Source organism: Brachycentrus maculatus, unplaced genomic scaffold (assembly GCF_059751285.1).
Source record: "Brachycentrus maculatus isolate JH-2025_06_01 unplaced genomic scaffold, ASM5975128v1 h1tg000032l, whole genome shotgun sequence".
Lineage (NCBI taxonomy): Eukaryota > Metazoa > Arthropoda > Insecta > Trichoptera > Brachycentridae > Brachycentrus > Brachycentrus maculatus.
Window position 1 is genome coordinate 2,012,623 of NW_028280786.1, and position 17,771 is coordinate 2,030,393.

Below are 17,771 nucleotides of genomic sequence, written 5' to 3' on the forward strand. Positions count from 1 at the left end.
CACAAAAATATGTTTAAACAAGTGTGCTTTGCCTTATTTCCATATAGTGTAAGGGTATTAAAGTTAAGAGTAGCGAGTTCACGCATGAAAAAAATAAATTTGACTTACAACTAAATTTGTTCAATTTTAAGAAAACAAGATTTTTAAGTAAAGCTAAGTTGCCATATGTCTTAATATTTGACGTTTTAATCACACAGTGTATAAAAGGTAATTTGAGAAGTATATATCTTCTGAAGTTATATTTACGGCACATATTAAAAAAATATACATGTTTTTCAATTTTAATATAATTGAAACCTTAACAATTCTTGTATAATTGCATTTATAAAACATCAGCATTTGTAATTCATTAACATCCTTCGTTTTTTTTTTCAATCTTCTTTATGTTAATTTACTAAACTGCTGGTTTTCCTATCTAGGAATTCTTTAAATTAATTTACATTTTACCTAATTTAATATGGGGAAAATATGATTGCATTTTGTTTTATTTATATACTAGAATAATGAATAATGTTTTATAATATAAAATTCTATTGGTTCTACTTGCCTACATTGTAAAATCAAAATTTTACTAGATTTAATGAGATTTAAGAAAATTCTAGTTTAAGTAGATAGGTGGGTGTTGAAAGAGCTGTCTGAGCGGAGTCAGTTCGTTTGAAAATATACGTTTAATATGGAAATCTCCCATCGCCTGCATTTCTGATGAGCACACAAAGAAAGGCATGCAATTATTAGAAAAGGCTTCAGAGGTAACTGAACGTACCAACTGCAAATGCAATCTCTTAGAGTCTTAGGCGGTTTCAAAATAACAGAATGGAAAACAACTCTGGTATTGAAATGAAATGGTATTGAATAAAAGGATTTATTTTTGTTCGTTAATGTAATAGTTATACTTTGAAAAAATTTAAATTTAATATATAATAGATATTCGATTTCTACCAAGAATTATCACATTACAATTAAAATAATAATATTCAAAAGATCTTATAAAATCTGTCAAACACTTCTTTGATTTCATTAAAGAATATGTTGGAGTATCTGTTTTAATTTATGAAGATTGTGAGCTTGTTGAATTATTAGAGGATTTCATGAAATATTTTTCTTGTAGAAAAACGATTGTTGTGAGTAGTCCTACATCAGGTTTAAAATTTTCATAACAGAGGAAAGAAAGAATAAAATTCAAAACATATTTTTTTTTAATCAATACGAAAAAAGTTAAATAAAAAAAACAATACAGCAAACACTTTCTTCTCATAAATTTTACAAATTTACATTTTGCCACGTAGAGGGTATATTTAAAAAATATATTTAGATAGTTCCCTTACAGATTTGAATTTAGAAAAGTAAACATAAAATGCTGTAGGCTAATGATAAAAAAAAAAAAAATTATCAAATTGGCAAAGATTTTTATTACAAATTTTATTTCTTATGAAGAAAAAAAAACATTGAGAAAGCCAGCGTGTACTATAAAAGCTCTATCCGTCTTATAAATTATAAACGATTTCAAACGAAATTGATTTAATTAGCTTTGAAAAGGAAAACCACAATATTGTAGCTTCAAATATTTACCATATAAACAACTAAAATAGTTCGGTTTTTTGCGAGACGTGTATAATTTATTGACTCGACGAAAACAAAATACAGTAAGCAGAAGAAATTAATTAAATCGTGAAAATAGCAACTTTAATTGAAAATTTTGGAAGAGCCAGAGGGCTATTCAGACCGCGTTTTATTACTAGGGTTCAAATAAGAATGTGGTGTTCTCGAATCAACCCTTATTATATTTACAAAATAAAACGTAGTTTCACATAATTAAGTAATAAATTTAAAGCATGAATAATAAAGAAGCAATAACATAAGTATTTTTCGATGAGTAAGACAAAAAATTAAGAGCTGGAAAATATATCTCGAAGGTATCAAGGTTGATAATTTATTTTAATATAAATTAAAATTTGAGAGGTGTATCGTTGTTAGGGATATGTGATGATATATAAATGATGTATGAACCTACATCATTTATATATGATGAAAAGGGTATTAAATGCAAAAGAGAAACAAATCCTGTTAAAAATATATTTCAACCTTTAAATAGGAGGCATGAATTAATAAGAACTCCTGATTCTGACAACGCGTCACAAGAATTTTACAATGACAATTTGTTTATATTATTTTTTGACATCTCATCAAAGATGAAGAAGAATATGGAAGTCTGGGCATTGACGGGGCTGACGACCGTCATAGTCTGGTTTAAGTGATCACTTTACACACGTGTAACATTCACCAATTCTACCCATTATTGACAACCACACCACTCAAATTCTTGGAAGTTCTATATATATGAACAAATTTAGAAACCTTGTTCTTGAATCACTAGAACTTCACTAGAGACATCTATTGGTGAGATATAAAGAAGCTTTTTACTAAGCAGAAACTCTTGTATTACACGTGAATGTTACACGTGTGTAAAGTGATCACTTAAACCAGCCTATGACGGTCGTCAGCCCCGTAAATGCCCAGACTTCCATATTATTCTTCATCTTTGATGAGATGTCAAAAAACAATATGAAAATAACTCCTGTAATTGGAGATAATCCAGATTTTGGGAACAAGTATTTGGACACACTCAAAATGTTGCAAATACAATTTGTTTAAATGACTAATTCTTTAAAAAAAACTTATTTTAATTCTGATGCTTAGAAGTCAAGTAATGTTGTATTTAATAATAAAATATTATTATTCATGAAAAAAAAACATTAAAGAATGTCGATAGAATGGAAAAAAAAGAATAGAAAAAATATATTTTTCTGTTAGTGAAATTTAATTTAAAGGAGTTTTAATGATTTTTATAAATATGAAAGCTACTTACTTTATCATTACAACCGGAAGAAACAAATTGGATAAAATAAGTGAAGCATAAATAGATGCCAGGGATGCAGTTCCGAGTCCTGCCTCTGCGTTTATGGAACTTTGAAGGTTTACTGCTCCCTGAAATGAAAAATATATTAATTTTTCTTTTCGAACTCTAGTATTTGTGCAATATTCAGTAAACACCTATGAAAATATTTGTTTAGATTTATTGGAATTCTCGACAAATACCAATTTTTTTTTAAATAATCAACAAGTCATTAAATTCAAGAATGATTTAATTTCGATTGGTCTGGGTGTTTTTGATGTATTTCTCACATTTACCTTCCCTATCCTTACTATCCTACCTGCAGACAAGCCTCCTTATGTAGGGGCTTTTCGGGTAATTTAAAAAAATAACAAATCCACATGGATAATTCAAAATCAAAAAAAGAATGCAGGTATTTTTTGTCATTATTTATGAGAAATTTGCAAAATATCAAATGATTTTTTAATAACATTATAAAACTAACTAACTAACCATCACGCCGCTTCCCCACAGGGGTAGGCAGAGAGAATAGAGCGCCACACCACTCTGTCCTTGCAAACATTCTTCGCCTCTTCCACGTTCATGCATCTCCTCATACATACCCGCCGATTGTTACGACTCCTAACCTGACTACTTTCAAGTATTTGGCATACCTGATCGTGCCATGTTTTTCTCGGTCTTCCTCTGCTTCTTTTCCCACTAACATTCACTAATAACATAATGGATAATGCTTTCTTAATATTACCATGTAGAAATAAAACTTTGTCAGTATTTCTTAGATGAAAATACTGACAAAGTTTTATTTATAGATAGAAAATACTGAATGAGTATCATTCAGTATTTTCTTTACTTTTTTAAAACTAAAAAAAACAGTTTATGGTGAGAAAATAAAATTTTATTGAAATTTTTAGCACTTTACTAAAAGCCATGTGTGATGGCTATATACATAATGGCCATATGTGCTGAAGACAAATTGACGTTTCGACCCAAATTCACACTTGAGTCACAAAGTCATATGTGCTATAATATTAAATTCAAAATTACTCACTTGGAAAGCTGTGAAGTGCACCATAAATGCTAAGCTTAGAATAACCACATTTTTCATAATGCGCCATTTTTCTCGTGGATTTAACACGTCATCGTTTCCATTTTCCACGTCTTTCCCCTTCAGGTCATCAGAATGTGTCACATCACCCTTTTCATGTTTACTATCACTCCCCCTCCTATCAAACGCTAAGTCTTTAGATGGCTTATCACTTATGTCAGTATTTTTTTCGGACAAACTGTCAATTCCACCGGATTCACTGTTTTCACTGGTCATTTTGACTTTAAAAGTAACCTTTTTTTCTGTTTTTAAGGACTGTCACCTGAGAACTACTAATATTATTGAAGATTATTTTTTAATAATTCACACTTTTAAAAAAAGTTTTTTTATTGAAGTGAAATAAAAGGATTTGTTATAATAAAACCCTTATCCACACCCCAATGGTGCACAGGGCACTGTGTCATATTAACGCAGTGTTATCTTGATCGTTTACACATGAAGGAAAGGTGATCAGCCCTCCGTTTCAGGTACCAGTCCATGGTAATATTGAAAACACTTATATTTATTTTACAGTGAAAAAATCACTTATATTTATTTTACCCCCCTTGGGAATCAAACCCAGGACCTCCAGAACGGTAGCCGAGCGTGCTGACCATTACACTACGGAGGCGGACAAATATTACAAAAGTTATTTATTGCATAGACGGAACTCCAAAAAACCAACATATTCTTTGTTCATTAGACATATCACTCATTAAAAAATATAGTAAAATGGGTTAATATTACTCAGCAAAATTGTAGTAACTTTTATCAAATAGAGTTATCCGACTCACAATTAAGAATCGGTTAAAAAATAAGCCTAAGCTTGTTGAATAAGCCGTAGCTAGATATTAGAGTCACTTGGATGTTAGACAATTACAAAAGCCGTTTGTTAAATTATTAATACAGAGCAAAAGCGGTGATAATTTTTAATTGATGATAAAATTACTATGGAGTAAAATACTGTTTACGTTATAAGTATGTAAATATTTGCTTTATACATATATAAAATAAAATAAAAAAAACATATTTCACTTTTATTTTATTTTATGTTTTAATTTTAAATTAAACACTGATTTTTCGAGTCTACTAAGTTGTATTTTATTAACCAAAACACATCAAAAATTAATATTGCGACATTTTTTTTCGCCTAGTTGTGGCATTTTCAAACGAATGCCGTTTGAAAATGCGATAACACAATATTATTTTTTAATGTGTTTTTGTTAATAAAACACAACTTAGTAGACTCAAAAAATCTGTGTTTATTTGAAATTAATACATAAATTAAAATGAAGTTCTACAAATTAAACGGCGAATCAATAAATATATTACATTTTCCATTTTTTTTTTAAAACTTGAATTTCACTACATGAATTAGATTTTTTTTCTAAATATAGATTTGTCTGATAAATTATTTAAAATTGATTTATTTTTCATTAAACTAATATGCACGATAAATTTAAATGACCTTTTTAGGTCTACCGTGATGAAGTCATATTCGAAAAAAAATTATGTCACCAACCACTAGCAAGTTTGTCACAAGATACACGATACATGAAAATCACATTTACGTCTTAATTTGTCGATACTCCAAGTCACACAACGCGAGCGTCTAGATATTAAACATAAAACAGGTAAAATATTTATCCGTAATAAAGTCTCATTATCTTCGTGAAATATAGAATAATCGACTAGCAATAGTCATTGCCCAATTACATTCATAAGATATCTTATCCGTATCGTAAATAATTATGTTTTTCTGAGCAAGTTATGAGATTGGAGGCAAAAGATGTTACGAAATTTCACTGAGTTGCGAAAATTATTATTAATGAGAAAATACGCGATATTATTTTTTTACTACTATCTTATTTATTATGATTCTGTTATCTCTTATCAAACAATGGGCTATTTTGTGGGCTATATTTTACTAATTTTATAAATGGTTCTCATTTTTTTTTATCCATAGCTTTTGAGTTTCCTACGTTTTCAAATCAATTCATACTCTCCGATGGTGGGTCAAATTTGACCCGGAAGTAGGTATATAAAATTATTGATTACGTAATAATTAATTTGTTTACGTCGTTTTCCTTCAGTGTAATTGTTTTTCAAACATTTACTTACAAATTGAAATACAAACGAAAATTATCGGATCAGATTGAAATGAGTTATTTAAAAAAAAAAACAAATAAGTTATAATATAATATAAGTTAATAAGTTCGAAAATCATTATTGAGTATGGTTAGTTATTCACAATCTACTATTTTAGTGTGACGTCTGCCATATCTGTCGATCTTTCCAAAACAAAAGCACTCATTGTCAATCTTTGGTGATGTTTTCAATCTGAATCTTTAATGCCACTGTGATTGTCGCTGCTGCCGATGTCGCCCATAAAGATTATTCTTCGAAAAAAAACGTTGTGCGTTGTCAATTTACATGTTTTTAAGAGAAATAATATTTATGTTATTGTCAGTCATGGGTAAAATTATGAGCGTTTTGCAGTTCAAGGAGTGATCATTTAAACCAGTTAATAACAGGTCATATTGTGTCGCTTTTTCATCTCTGCTGAATTATTAGGTAAATAATTAAATGGAAAACGGAAAGAAATTAAGACATTGTTTTGACAGCAGTCGTAATAAGAAGTTATTTAAACAAAACGAATCTAAGATCAGCAAAAGTTGTTTATGTAATAGTATGAACATTGCTGTTATTAAAATGACGTCATTTCTATATATTATAAAAAGTTTTTCAATTGTTGTTGTGGTATCAATTGATTAGAATAATTTATAGGAATCAATTAAAATAATAATTAAAAGAAGAAAACTGCAAATTTTATGAATAGGATTCCATTATTTTATGACATCTCAATATAGATGAAGAAGAATATGGAAGTCTAATCATTAACGGGGCTCAAAACCGTCATAGGCTGGTTTCAGTGATCACTTTACACACATGTAACATTCAACAATCCTACCATGATGGAGATGTCTGTAGTGAAATTCTAGTCAGCTCAAGCAAGTTCCAAGAAATTGAGTAGTGTGGTTGTCAATCGTGGGTACAATTGGTGAATGTTACGCGGGTGTAAAGTGATCTCTTAAACCAGGATATGACGGTCGTAATCCCCGGAAATGCCCAGACATGCCTATATAATTATTCATCTTTGTTGAGATTTAAAAAAAATATTAAAAAATATCTCCTTGTATTTAAGTATTTGGACACACTAAAAATACTGTAAATAAAATCATTTATGTTATATATTTATTTATGTAATAAATTTATTTTATAGTTTAAATACATTGCGGGAATTATTGCGATGGAGCAATATCTTCCAACCAACCAAAAATAGACAAGAATAACTAGTTGAAGGCGAATAAAATGCGCTTTTAATAATTTCTATAGTAACTTTAATAAAATATCACGGAGTACAGAGAGGAAAATTTATTAAAAGTTTTAAATTAAAATTTGTAATTTACTTTTTGAAACATTGCCTGCCCTAATAATTAACAGTTGGGTGTAGTTAGCATGAAAGAAAATTTGGTTTATTCGCTATAAATGCAAATGTGTACACTGCAAGTCAAAAATTTCACTGTCTTGGTGATAAAACAGCATCAGCGTGATGGTAATTTCAGCTTCTGAATAAATTATGTAATTGATCTCGAATATGTAATAAAATTGATTCATTTTTTTACCTTATTAAAAACATTGAATTTTAATTTATCATTTTTTTTACGAAAAAACCAAATTCAATTTCTTGTACATAGTCGTTTTAAACATTAAAATCTTATTACCTTTGGATACTTATAGGGCATACGACCTGTAAAAGAATGGTTTAAGTGACCACTTATTCACGTAGTACAATCACAATTCTATCCATGATTGACAATTCAACTACTCTTTTTTTTCTGGAACTCATACATATATCATACGATTCTCAATTCGCTTCATGTATGAGTTCGCGGAAGTAATCTACGGTTAATTTGAGTAAGCTACTAAGCAGAGACTCTTTTATCTATGTGGATGTAATATCCTTACCGAATTATTTTACATATTGGGAGACGCCTGAAAGAAGGTTTTTTTAATGCAATTTATAATTTGTCCAGTTATTTTAAGTACAAAATTTTGGAGGTGTCAAAATTCTTGTTCGCAAATTTGGCCTTCTCCACTATGGAATTATTTATTTCTTCAAAAAATAACTCCTATGTTCAGAAACCTTGACTTGTAAACAAGGCCTATTTTGATGTGAAATATTTAATTAACTAAGCGTTTTTTTAATATGTTAAAATTACAATTATACACAACAAAAGTACAGTAACAGTGAAGGTATGTATGAAAAAATAATTTTCTTACATATTATTTTTTGACATCACATCAAAGATGCAGAAGTCTGGGCCTTTACGGGGCTGACTACCGTCATATGCTAGTTTAAGTGATCACTTTACACACGTGTAACAATCACCAATTCTAACCATTATTGACAAACACACTACTCAAATTCTTGGAAGTTCTGTATAAATGAACCAATTTTAAAACATTATTTTTGAATCACAAGAACTTCACTAGAGACATCTTTAGACATTGGTGAGATGGAAAAAAGTTTGAATTGAGCAGAAACTCTTTTATTAGTATGTGAGGTCCAAATTCTGTATTATAATCACACACATGAAAAACGAAAGAAAATATCATTTTCATTTTTATCATTTAAAAAAAAAAAAATGATTATTATAATAATATGAAAATAACTTCTGTAATTGGAGATAATCCAGATTTTGTGAACCTATTTCAGCCTATGGAAGGTCGTAAGCTCTATAAATGCCCAAACTTTCATATTCTTCTTCATCGATGTTGAGAGTTGAGATGTTGAGATGTTTTTTTGATTAATACTATTTTCAGGTTAAATAAAAATAGTATTAATAAATTATTTGAGGTATCGCCATAGAGTAAGAGTGTCAAAAATCTAGAATCACAATTTAAATGATCGCCCTCCCAAACGATTTCAAAATAACGCTTGGTGTTTTTAATAAGTTCGATTTTATTGATGGGCATTTCATTTCATACATAGGTGTGTACCAAGTGGAAAAATATGTTAATGTATAACTGTTTATATATTTTCGGAATGATGCAAGGCAAATTGCTCGATAAGCTAATACGAAAATCCTTCATTTATTGCATTATTAATACACACAATGACAGATAACGACAAATGATAATATTAATTTAACAGCAACTTCTACGTATGTGAAAGATAAAAAAAGTGTGTGCGAAAATTTTTAACATCTATGGTACATAAATGAAAATATAATTAACTGTGGGTTTATTAAAAATATGAAATAATATTGTTATCCCTTCACCGTATTTAAATATGCGCATGACAGTAAAAACATGATTTATAAAAAATGCCTTAAGGGCAGCACCACCTGTTGCACGTAAAAGCAATAAACGCAATACCTACTAAACATTGCTCATAGCGAACGCTGCTAACTCAAGTATTTTCAATGTTTCTGATTGCATTGTTTTATGTAGATATCCGCCTCCATGGTGTAATGGTTAGCGTGTTTAATTACCGTCTCGTATTCGAATCTCAGGGGAGTGAAAATAAATATTTGTGATTAAACATTCAAATCTGTATTTAACATTACTCAGAACTGGTCCCTGAAACGCAGGAGTGATCACCTTGCCTTCATGTAAGTAACGATCAAAATAGCATTTATACATAGGCATAGATTATTCATATTTTCATAACTTCATAAGCATTCTTATGATAAACATGTCTTTTTTTTCCATTTGAACAGACTAAGCCACCGCAATACATGCTCATATACAGCTAGTTTGTTTAAAAATACAAAAATATTAAGAACAAGGTAAAGAAAGTTACATGTTGTATTTCGGCATCCATTTTGAATATTTTTTTATTGAAAACGTTTCGGATTCTGATTTCGTTTACTGAAAAAAAATTAAGTCTTAAGTTTAAAATGGGTTGACTATTTGAATTAAAAAAACTTTTATTTTATTTCTCGAGAGAATAATGTAAAAAAATACTTTATTTATTTTCCGGTTGGGTTCATTTTCTATTATAGACAAAAATATATCCCTTTTTACTGTGCCTTTTAAAGGATAAATAAAAGTCATTCTTAGTATAATACAAGGTGAACAAAAATATCTTAAAACTAGTATATTTAAAAACTATATAAAGTTTTGTTTTTTGAATTTAAAGTTTGAACGCTGGAACAGTTTCACTTAGATATTGAACTATGAAATTCCATCACAGTGGCGTGTTGTTGACATTGTTTTTATTTGCATTGCATTTGTATCAAAATATTCATATGTTGAATTAATACAAAAATTTATGTTAGTAACAAAAAAAAAAAAAAAAAACATTGATCTAGATACATAAAAAATATCTTCATTATTAAATTAATTCAATTTAATAAATATTTTTTTACACATTATTTTCTTTATACTTGTATCTGCTAGTAATCAAAATATGAATGTCACATTATATCATATGCTTAGTAAAGTCGGAAAAAAATATTATGAAACTTAATTTAATAAACCATAATTCTACGAATCCTCATTTTTTTTATTTTCAATGTACTAAGTTAGTAACATAAATAAAAGTAAATATAATGGGTGAATTATTGACAATAATAATTTTTGTGTCTTTAATAAAATCGATTGATAAAATTATGAAATTCTTGAAACACTTGTGAAATACCACTTTTGAGTTTATAAAGTAAACGCGGTTAGTTTTGAGAACAACAATTTGTTGGTGAAAGTTTGTATTTAAACCTGTCAAAACTAGTCGCGTTTACACTAATTTATTTAAATTAAGTCTTATACAAGTGGTAAGTTTTTATACTGCAATTTCATTTCATGTTTTTTTTTGTATTTATATGTACTTTGTTAATCATTATTTTTATACTAGTTTTGTTCACATTACTTTCGTATTTCTATTTCGCTATATTTTTCTTATTTTTCCCAATTTTCTTTGCTTTCATGATTGTAGAAACGTTGAATTAATTTGATTATCCAGATATTCATGTTGTATTTCAGGTCGAAAAGAAAAGCATAATTTAAACTTGACCATAATTGAAACCAGCATAAATTCTAACAACTTAATTTAAATATAACGAAAAGTAATATTGTTGTGTGACGCGGCTGCATTTTTTCGAAAATATATGAGTTTTACATTTATATTAATTTTTTAAAATTGAATTCCACATTTCTTTGATTAAAAATGTTTCTTTGACCCTCTTTCGCACCCAGAAAGTTTAAGAAAAATAATTGTTCAATTATTTAAATAAACTTGATATTTTTCATATGGAGAAATAACCTTCAGGTTTTACCTTAAAAGATCTATTGCACAGTAAAAAGTTCAATAAGTGGCTTGATATTTTTTTAAATACATTTTTTATATTCTTATACTTTAAAAACGATCTGCTGAAAAATCAAGTTTTTTGATATATGACGTTGTTGAAAGTAGTGAGCGATATATAATTTCATATAAAACGTGATCATCAATTATAGTAATGCAATATAATCAGATCTGTGCTCCGGATTCTTGGATTAAGAAGTGGAATATATTTGGATTTCAAGGTAAAAAAAGACATAACTGCTGTTTGCAAATTAAATGGAGATGGGATGGGAAGAAGAAAAAGCAGAAATGTAGTAATATATACGGTATCGTGGGTTCCATACGTGCAGTGGCGTGCACGGAGAATTAATTCAGGGAAACAGTAGAGGTAGGTAGTAAGGTAAACTAGGTACTACTAAGTAAGGTAGGGTAGGTACAGTTGTGTTTTTATATGCCACACAGGTAAGTTATGATAGGCACTGTTTTTCTGCCTACATGGAATGCACGCCCCTGTATACGTGTACTCGTACTTATGTAACCTTAAACATTGCTTAAGTTTGCGAGTTCCCTCAGGTCATAAATCCATGGTACTTAAAATTCATTTTATGATGGAGAATACACAGTTATATCCGAAAGGTTTTTAAAGTAAGACAGACGTATAATTGCCGTCGCGGGTTAAATTCCCACCATTTACGAAATGAATTAAAAAAAAAAAAAAAAGATTTTTGTATTTGTGACGTATTTTTCATTGTTTCCAATCCTAACATTCCTACCTATGGTATTCAACTGTTTATATGACAAAAATATTGAAACACCATATGACGAAAATATGATTTTCAATCTGGTTGTCTTAGCGCATAAAAAAATCCTTGTTTCATATTGCGTATAAACCATTTTTTTCCTCTAGAAAAGCCCTGCATCTCCAACAATCCTCTTCAGCTCTAAAAGGAGGTACAGCCTACATCATTGCATATTTGGTCAAGATATTCCTGGCGAAAACGCCCTGTGAAAATTGACCTCTCAACCATTCCCTCCAGTATACTGTGCAGGAGATCTTCATGACGCATCACGTGACCCATCAACTCTGGATACATCTTTGACGTGACCTTTGACAGGTGCCTGGTTTCCTTTATCCTCCACGGAACCTCGTCATTCGCAATGTGGCCTCTCCAGGATATTCTTAGTATTCGTCTATAGATCCACATTACGAAGGCTTCACACTTTCTTCGATCTCTTTCGTCTATGTTCATCACAGCCACAAAGCAAAACACTCCACATTTATCAGAACTAGTTACTTACGAAGCTTATGGTCAAGTCCTCAGGATTAAAAAAAAACCTTAAAGATTAAAAATTCTAGATGAGATGGATTTAGTAAAGAAAAAATAAATGTTTTTTTCGTTCTTCTTCAGATAGCTTTCAATAAGTTGACCATCGGAACATTTCTGATCCGTTGCCAGTGCAAATAGCTCCTTAGCGCGCTTTATTTTTTCTTATATTTTCAGAGTAAGGATTTCTTTCTTCAGTCTCTTTGTCCTTTATTTTCCCCATAACTTTTCGCAAAAATAGTTGAAACTTTTCCTATTCAGTTCTTTCACATAAATCTTCATTGATTTAAATACTACTTATGGGTTTATGATGGGTGATTGATATGGGTTTACTGATAGTAGACGAAGAATGAGTTAATTCTATTATTTAATATAATTTTTCGAATATAAATAAAATGTAAAATGACAATTGTAATTAATTTTTCAATTTATTTTAGTACGGCAAGTAGTATAATCACCCATCAAAAACCTCAAATTGGTATTTTAAATTAATGAAGATAAAACCAATGATTATTAACAAAACCATTAATTCTTTGTGATTTTGTCGAAATCTTAACAATGGAATTTTATCAGAAAATTAAACGATTTAATTTAAAATATGTTGATTTGATTTTTTCATTACATTTATATATGAAATAACTTATCACTAAAACGTTTCAATCAACAGGAATTATCCATGTCATGTAAAATATAATATAATGTGTGTTTAAATATCTACCCATATTTTTTTTGTAAAATAATTGTTGAAATAAAGTTGTTGTAATTACGATTGAATGGTGTAATTAGGTATGTAAAATAAGAGTAATTGGGTTGAAAGCAACAAGGTTATAGGTAAACCAATTGTCGAATTATGTTGTTACGCTTCAAAATTATGGCGTTAATTTGAGTATTTTTCTATTTTTGTATTGTAGCCTGTAATATAATTTACATGGCAAAGCGTTAGGCCATTAAAAGTTACAAATATTGACAATATTTTGAGTTTTTACAAATCTGTGTTCACAAATTTGGGTTTGATCATTTAAAAGTAATAAATATTGATATCTTGCCATCTCCTTTTCTCTTTATCCCATCCTTGTCTCATGTCTCTTCCTTTATATAGACCTCTCTTATGTATAGTTGTGAAGAACTATAATTGGTACTCATGATTTTATTTTTTGTATTCTGTATGTATCATATGTTGTAACTGTTGTTCTTCCTTCCAATAAAATAAAATAAAATAAAATAAAATCATAACACAGATGAATAAGAAAATAGAATTTTGAAAATTAACCGATCATGCAACCTATCATAGGCTAGTTTAACTGATTACTACATAAATACACGTATAACATTCACCTTTTAGCCTTCAAAATAAAATGTTTTCCATCTTATCTTTTCTAAAATAATTTGGGAAGAATCTTACATACATTTTAGGGACCAGTCCAGTTTGGAGTGTAAAATTACAAATATTTATTTTCACCCCCCGTCCTAGGAATCGAACCCGGGACTGAGACCGGGACCAGCACGGTAGCTAAACACGCTTACCATTACAAAATGGAAGCAGACTAAAAAATTAAGGAATTTATTATCGAGTTCAATGAAATGATCATATTTATTTATTGATTTGGCGTTTAATTTATAGAACTCCATTTTAATTTATGTATTAATTGTTATATCTATATAAGTTGTATTTTGTTGTTAAAAAACATTAACATTAAAAAAATATTTATATTGTGACAATTGTTTCGCCTAGTTATGGGAAAATACCATAACTAAGCGAAACGATGGTCTTAATATTAATTTTTATGTGCTTTTTAACAATAAAATATAATTTTTAACTAACGTTTTACTTAGTAAATACCACATTTTCTTAAAATCTACTGTGACACGTGATTCGATGCATTCCACATCATTTTCAAACACCGTATGCTGCAATGATGCGGAATGCATCGAAACACGTGTCATAGTAGATTTTAAGAAATAATGGTATTTACTTAGTAAAATATTAATCAAAAATGGATAGATTTGACCACAAAGTGACTGTCAAATCAATTAATGAAAAAATAAAATACAACTTAGTATACTCAAAAAATTTGTGTTTTATTTAACTATTAATACATAAATTATCCTAAATAGTTTTCAGAAGGTTTTTTTTATTTTTTTTTTTAAATCAAGCAAAAAGTGTCTACCATTGACCGATCTCGGGTTCACGTTTATACAGTTGAATAAACAATCCGTTATCCCTTCATCTTTTAGTCCGTTTTCTAACCTTCATTCAACCCAATTTGTCTGTCTACTGCTCTGACAAGGTTAAGCGTTCCTCGCTTTACATACATCACTGGATTGAAACTGATAAACTACGTCAAATAGGAAAAGAAAAGTCCACATACGTAATCACTGTTCTCTTAGAAATCGTATTTTATACATCTGGACATTCTATGTGATATTTTACATGTGTAGAATAAGATATGTGTATGTGAGATCTTTTAATATTAATTAAGAAAAAAACGTAAATTATATCACGCTTTTCATATTTGATACCATTTGTCAACATTTTTATGTAGAAAAATATCGCATGAGTGCTTGCACTTTTCAAAAAACAATTTGTAAGTATAATTTGCATTTCATTTTTTGGGTTCAGTTATTTTTAAAACTATTTGTCATCGGTTATTGAACAAACGATATTAATGTAATACTAAAAATATTCTGCTGTTAAAAATTAACTAAGCTGTGAGAAAATAAAACTTTAATGGAACTTTTGAAATTATAAAAATATATGTACTAGTAAATTGTTTTTTTTTGTATAATCAGTAAAATGGCATAAATGAGTTTTTTGTATTTTTAATTAAACATATTTAATTATACTTACTGTGTAGAAAAAACTTTAAGGGTGTAATAAAAAAAATGGTTTTGAATGAAGATGCCAATCCTTAAATGAAAAATTTTCAACACAATTTAATGAAAATTGTGTTTCAAGGATTGCTCAATAAAAGTGCGGTACCGTACGCACCATAATTTTTGTCAAATATAATATCATCTTAGACAAAAATTTAAAAATAATAAACTGAAGCATTCCAGTATGTTTTCGTCTATTTAAATTTTAAAATAATTAGTTCGCTAATACTTTCGGTTACTATTTGCATATAAAAAAATTAAAGAGTGACAAAATTATCTTTTCATATTTTTTGGTCTACGTAAGGCATTGGTTATTTTGGAGTATAATACAATTATTTCATTTTCTATTAATGATTTTTCACCATATTAATTTTTTAATTTTACCCTGGACCTAGATAACACTGCGGTTATATGATGCAGTGCCCTATGCAACATCGGGTGCGAAAAGGGTTTGAAGAAGAAGAACAAATATTTTATTTTAAATGTGTTTGTAAGTCACTTTTTTCTCTACTACAATGTTTTAGGAAATCGCAAAAATAAGGATAGACTTAATGAAGTACTAATAAATATTTTTTTTGTTTTTTTTTTAAAATTCTAGTTTAGAATTTTTAGTATCAAGATTTTTTTATCGCTGATGCAGTAACATGAAGTATTTTTTTTCAATTTAAACTTATAATATTTTTGTAATATAATCAATCACGAGTAGAATGTTAAATCACGTTGACTAGCCAACGAAAGGTTATAAGCCCTGTAAATGCCAATACTTCCATATTCATCGTCATATACGTCGAGATATCAATATTTAATAAATTAAACGAAGAGCTACACAAATATTGGATTATAATTTTTTGTTATGCGCACTTAACAATCGAATAAACATTGTTAAAATTCCCAGGAAATCAACCTATAAAACAATTCACTTTATTACTATATTCTCAATAAACACTTATCGTCAACACAATAGCACATAATCAATTTTATTGATATTACAACCAAGAAAAGTATTTTTACCACTATCGTACGCACAGATAAAGCGAAATATCGTTTTGTAACGTATTCGATCGAAACACATGTCACCCGATTGCCGGTCGATTTGCACTAAGGCATTTAACGTTAGTATGAGACACCGCAGACTTCAATACCTAACACAATACTGCAGAAGAAAAATAGCAGGGCTAGGTATGGTTGGATCATAAAATGGATAGCTCGTTGCAGCTTGTTAACAGACCGATTGTGAATAGTTGGAATGGGATGTCGACAGTGGACGTGGTGTTGTAATTTTATCTTTATTTCTATTCAGTTTTATGTTTTCCTATTTTCTTTTGTAAGCAAACACCATGAAAATCAATCGATAGCGCATTCAATCGTATTAATAGTTATAAGTTTGTATCGAATACGAATGCTCACAGGTCACAGGTCATAATTGATTTTTAAACCACCTGATAATATACCTTCTTACCCACATTTCAGTTACATTCAGTGGGGCATTCCTTAAAATACCAAATCTTGAAGTGAAATGGTAGATGATTAAACCATCTTTTTTATTTTTTTTTCATATCTCCACATAGGTAAAGAAGAATATAAAAATCTGGGCATTTACTGGGCTTGTGATCTGTTACAGGCTGGTTTATTTTTAGGTACTTGAAGAGGAGGGCTGATCACCTTACATTTATGTGTTAAAGATCGAGGTAACCCTGCGTTTATATGATGCAGATATCTATGCACCATCAAGCGCGGAAAAGGATTTATAAAAAAATATGCAAATATAATTCTCACACTGTAGTTGTTTGACTTAGACGAGGGACTATCCTAGCTTTATTGTAAATATAAAAATGAAACAAAACTATAATTGTACTCGGAATCAGTAGAAAATTTAAGAATTAGTAAAAAATAACTTCTTTGATTTACAACGACATATTTTTCAAAAAATATTATGGACACCTCAATAGGACAAATTTATTTATAAGAATATAAAAGACCTTGTCATAAGGTAGGCTAAAAATCACTTAATTCACTTGTGTAATGTTCACCATTCTGCCCATTATTTAATATCTGGACCACATAATTTTTGTAACTTCTTTTTATATATTTGATTTCCAAATAATCATCAACATGTAGGTAACTTCTCTAGAGATTCTTCTTAAGTCAAAAACTGCTTTTTTTAAAAAAATATTTATTGAATTATTTGATATTCTCTCAAATAATTTAAACGTATAGGGGTGAGTCATATTCATTACTTTTTTCTTT

At 29.0% G+C, this 17,771-nt stretch overlaps 1 protein-coding gene across 2 annotated transcripts in view; it reads right to left on the reverse strand.

Annotated features, from left to right (window-relative positions):
• Positions 1 to 16,681, reverse strand: part of LOC148312820 (UNC93-like protein) — a 58,001-nt gene extending 41,320 nt beyond the window's left edge. Inside the window, exons 1-3 of one of the 2 annotated variants that reach the window (XM_088273454.1) lie at positions 16,536 to 16,681; positions 3,942 to 4,267; positions 2,867 to 2,985 (exon numbers count right to left, since the gene is read on the reverse strand). In XM_088273454.1, the coding sequence (XP_088129580.1) occupies positions 2,867 to 2,985; positions 3,942 to 4,214 (392 nt within the window). In that variant the 5' untranslated portion in view covers positions 4,215 to 4,267; positions 16,536 to 16,681. Of the gene's footprint in view, positions 1 to 2,866; positions 2,986 to 3,941; positions 4,271 to 16,535 lie in introns of both variants that reach the window. The other variant, XM_088273460.1, reaches the window with a different exon arrangement.
• Between the last annotated feature and the right edge of the window lie 1,090 nt (positions 16,682 to 17,771).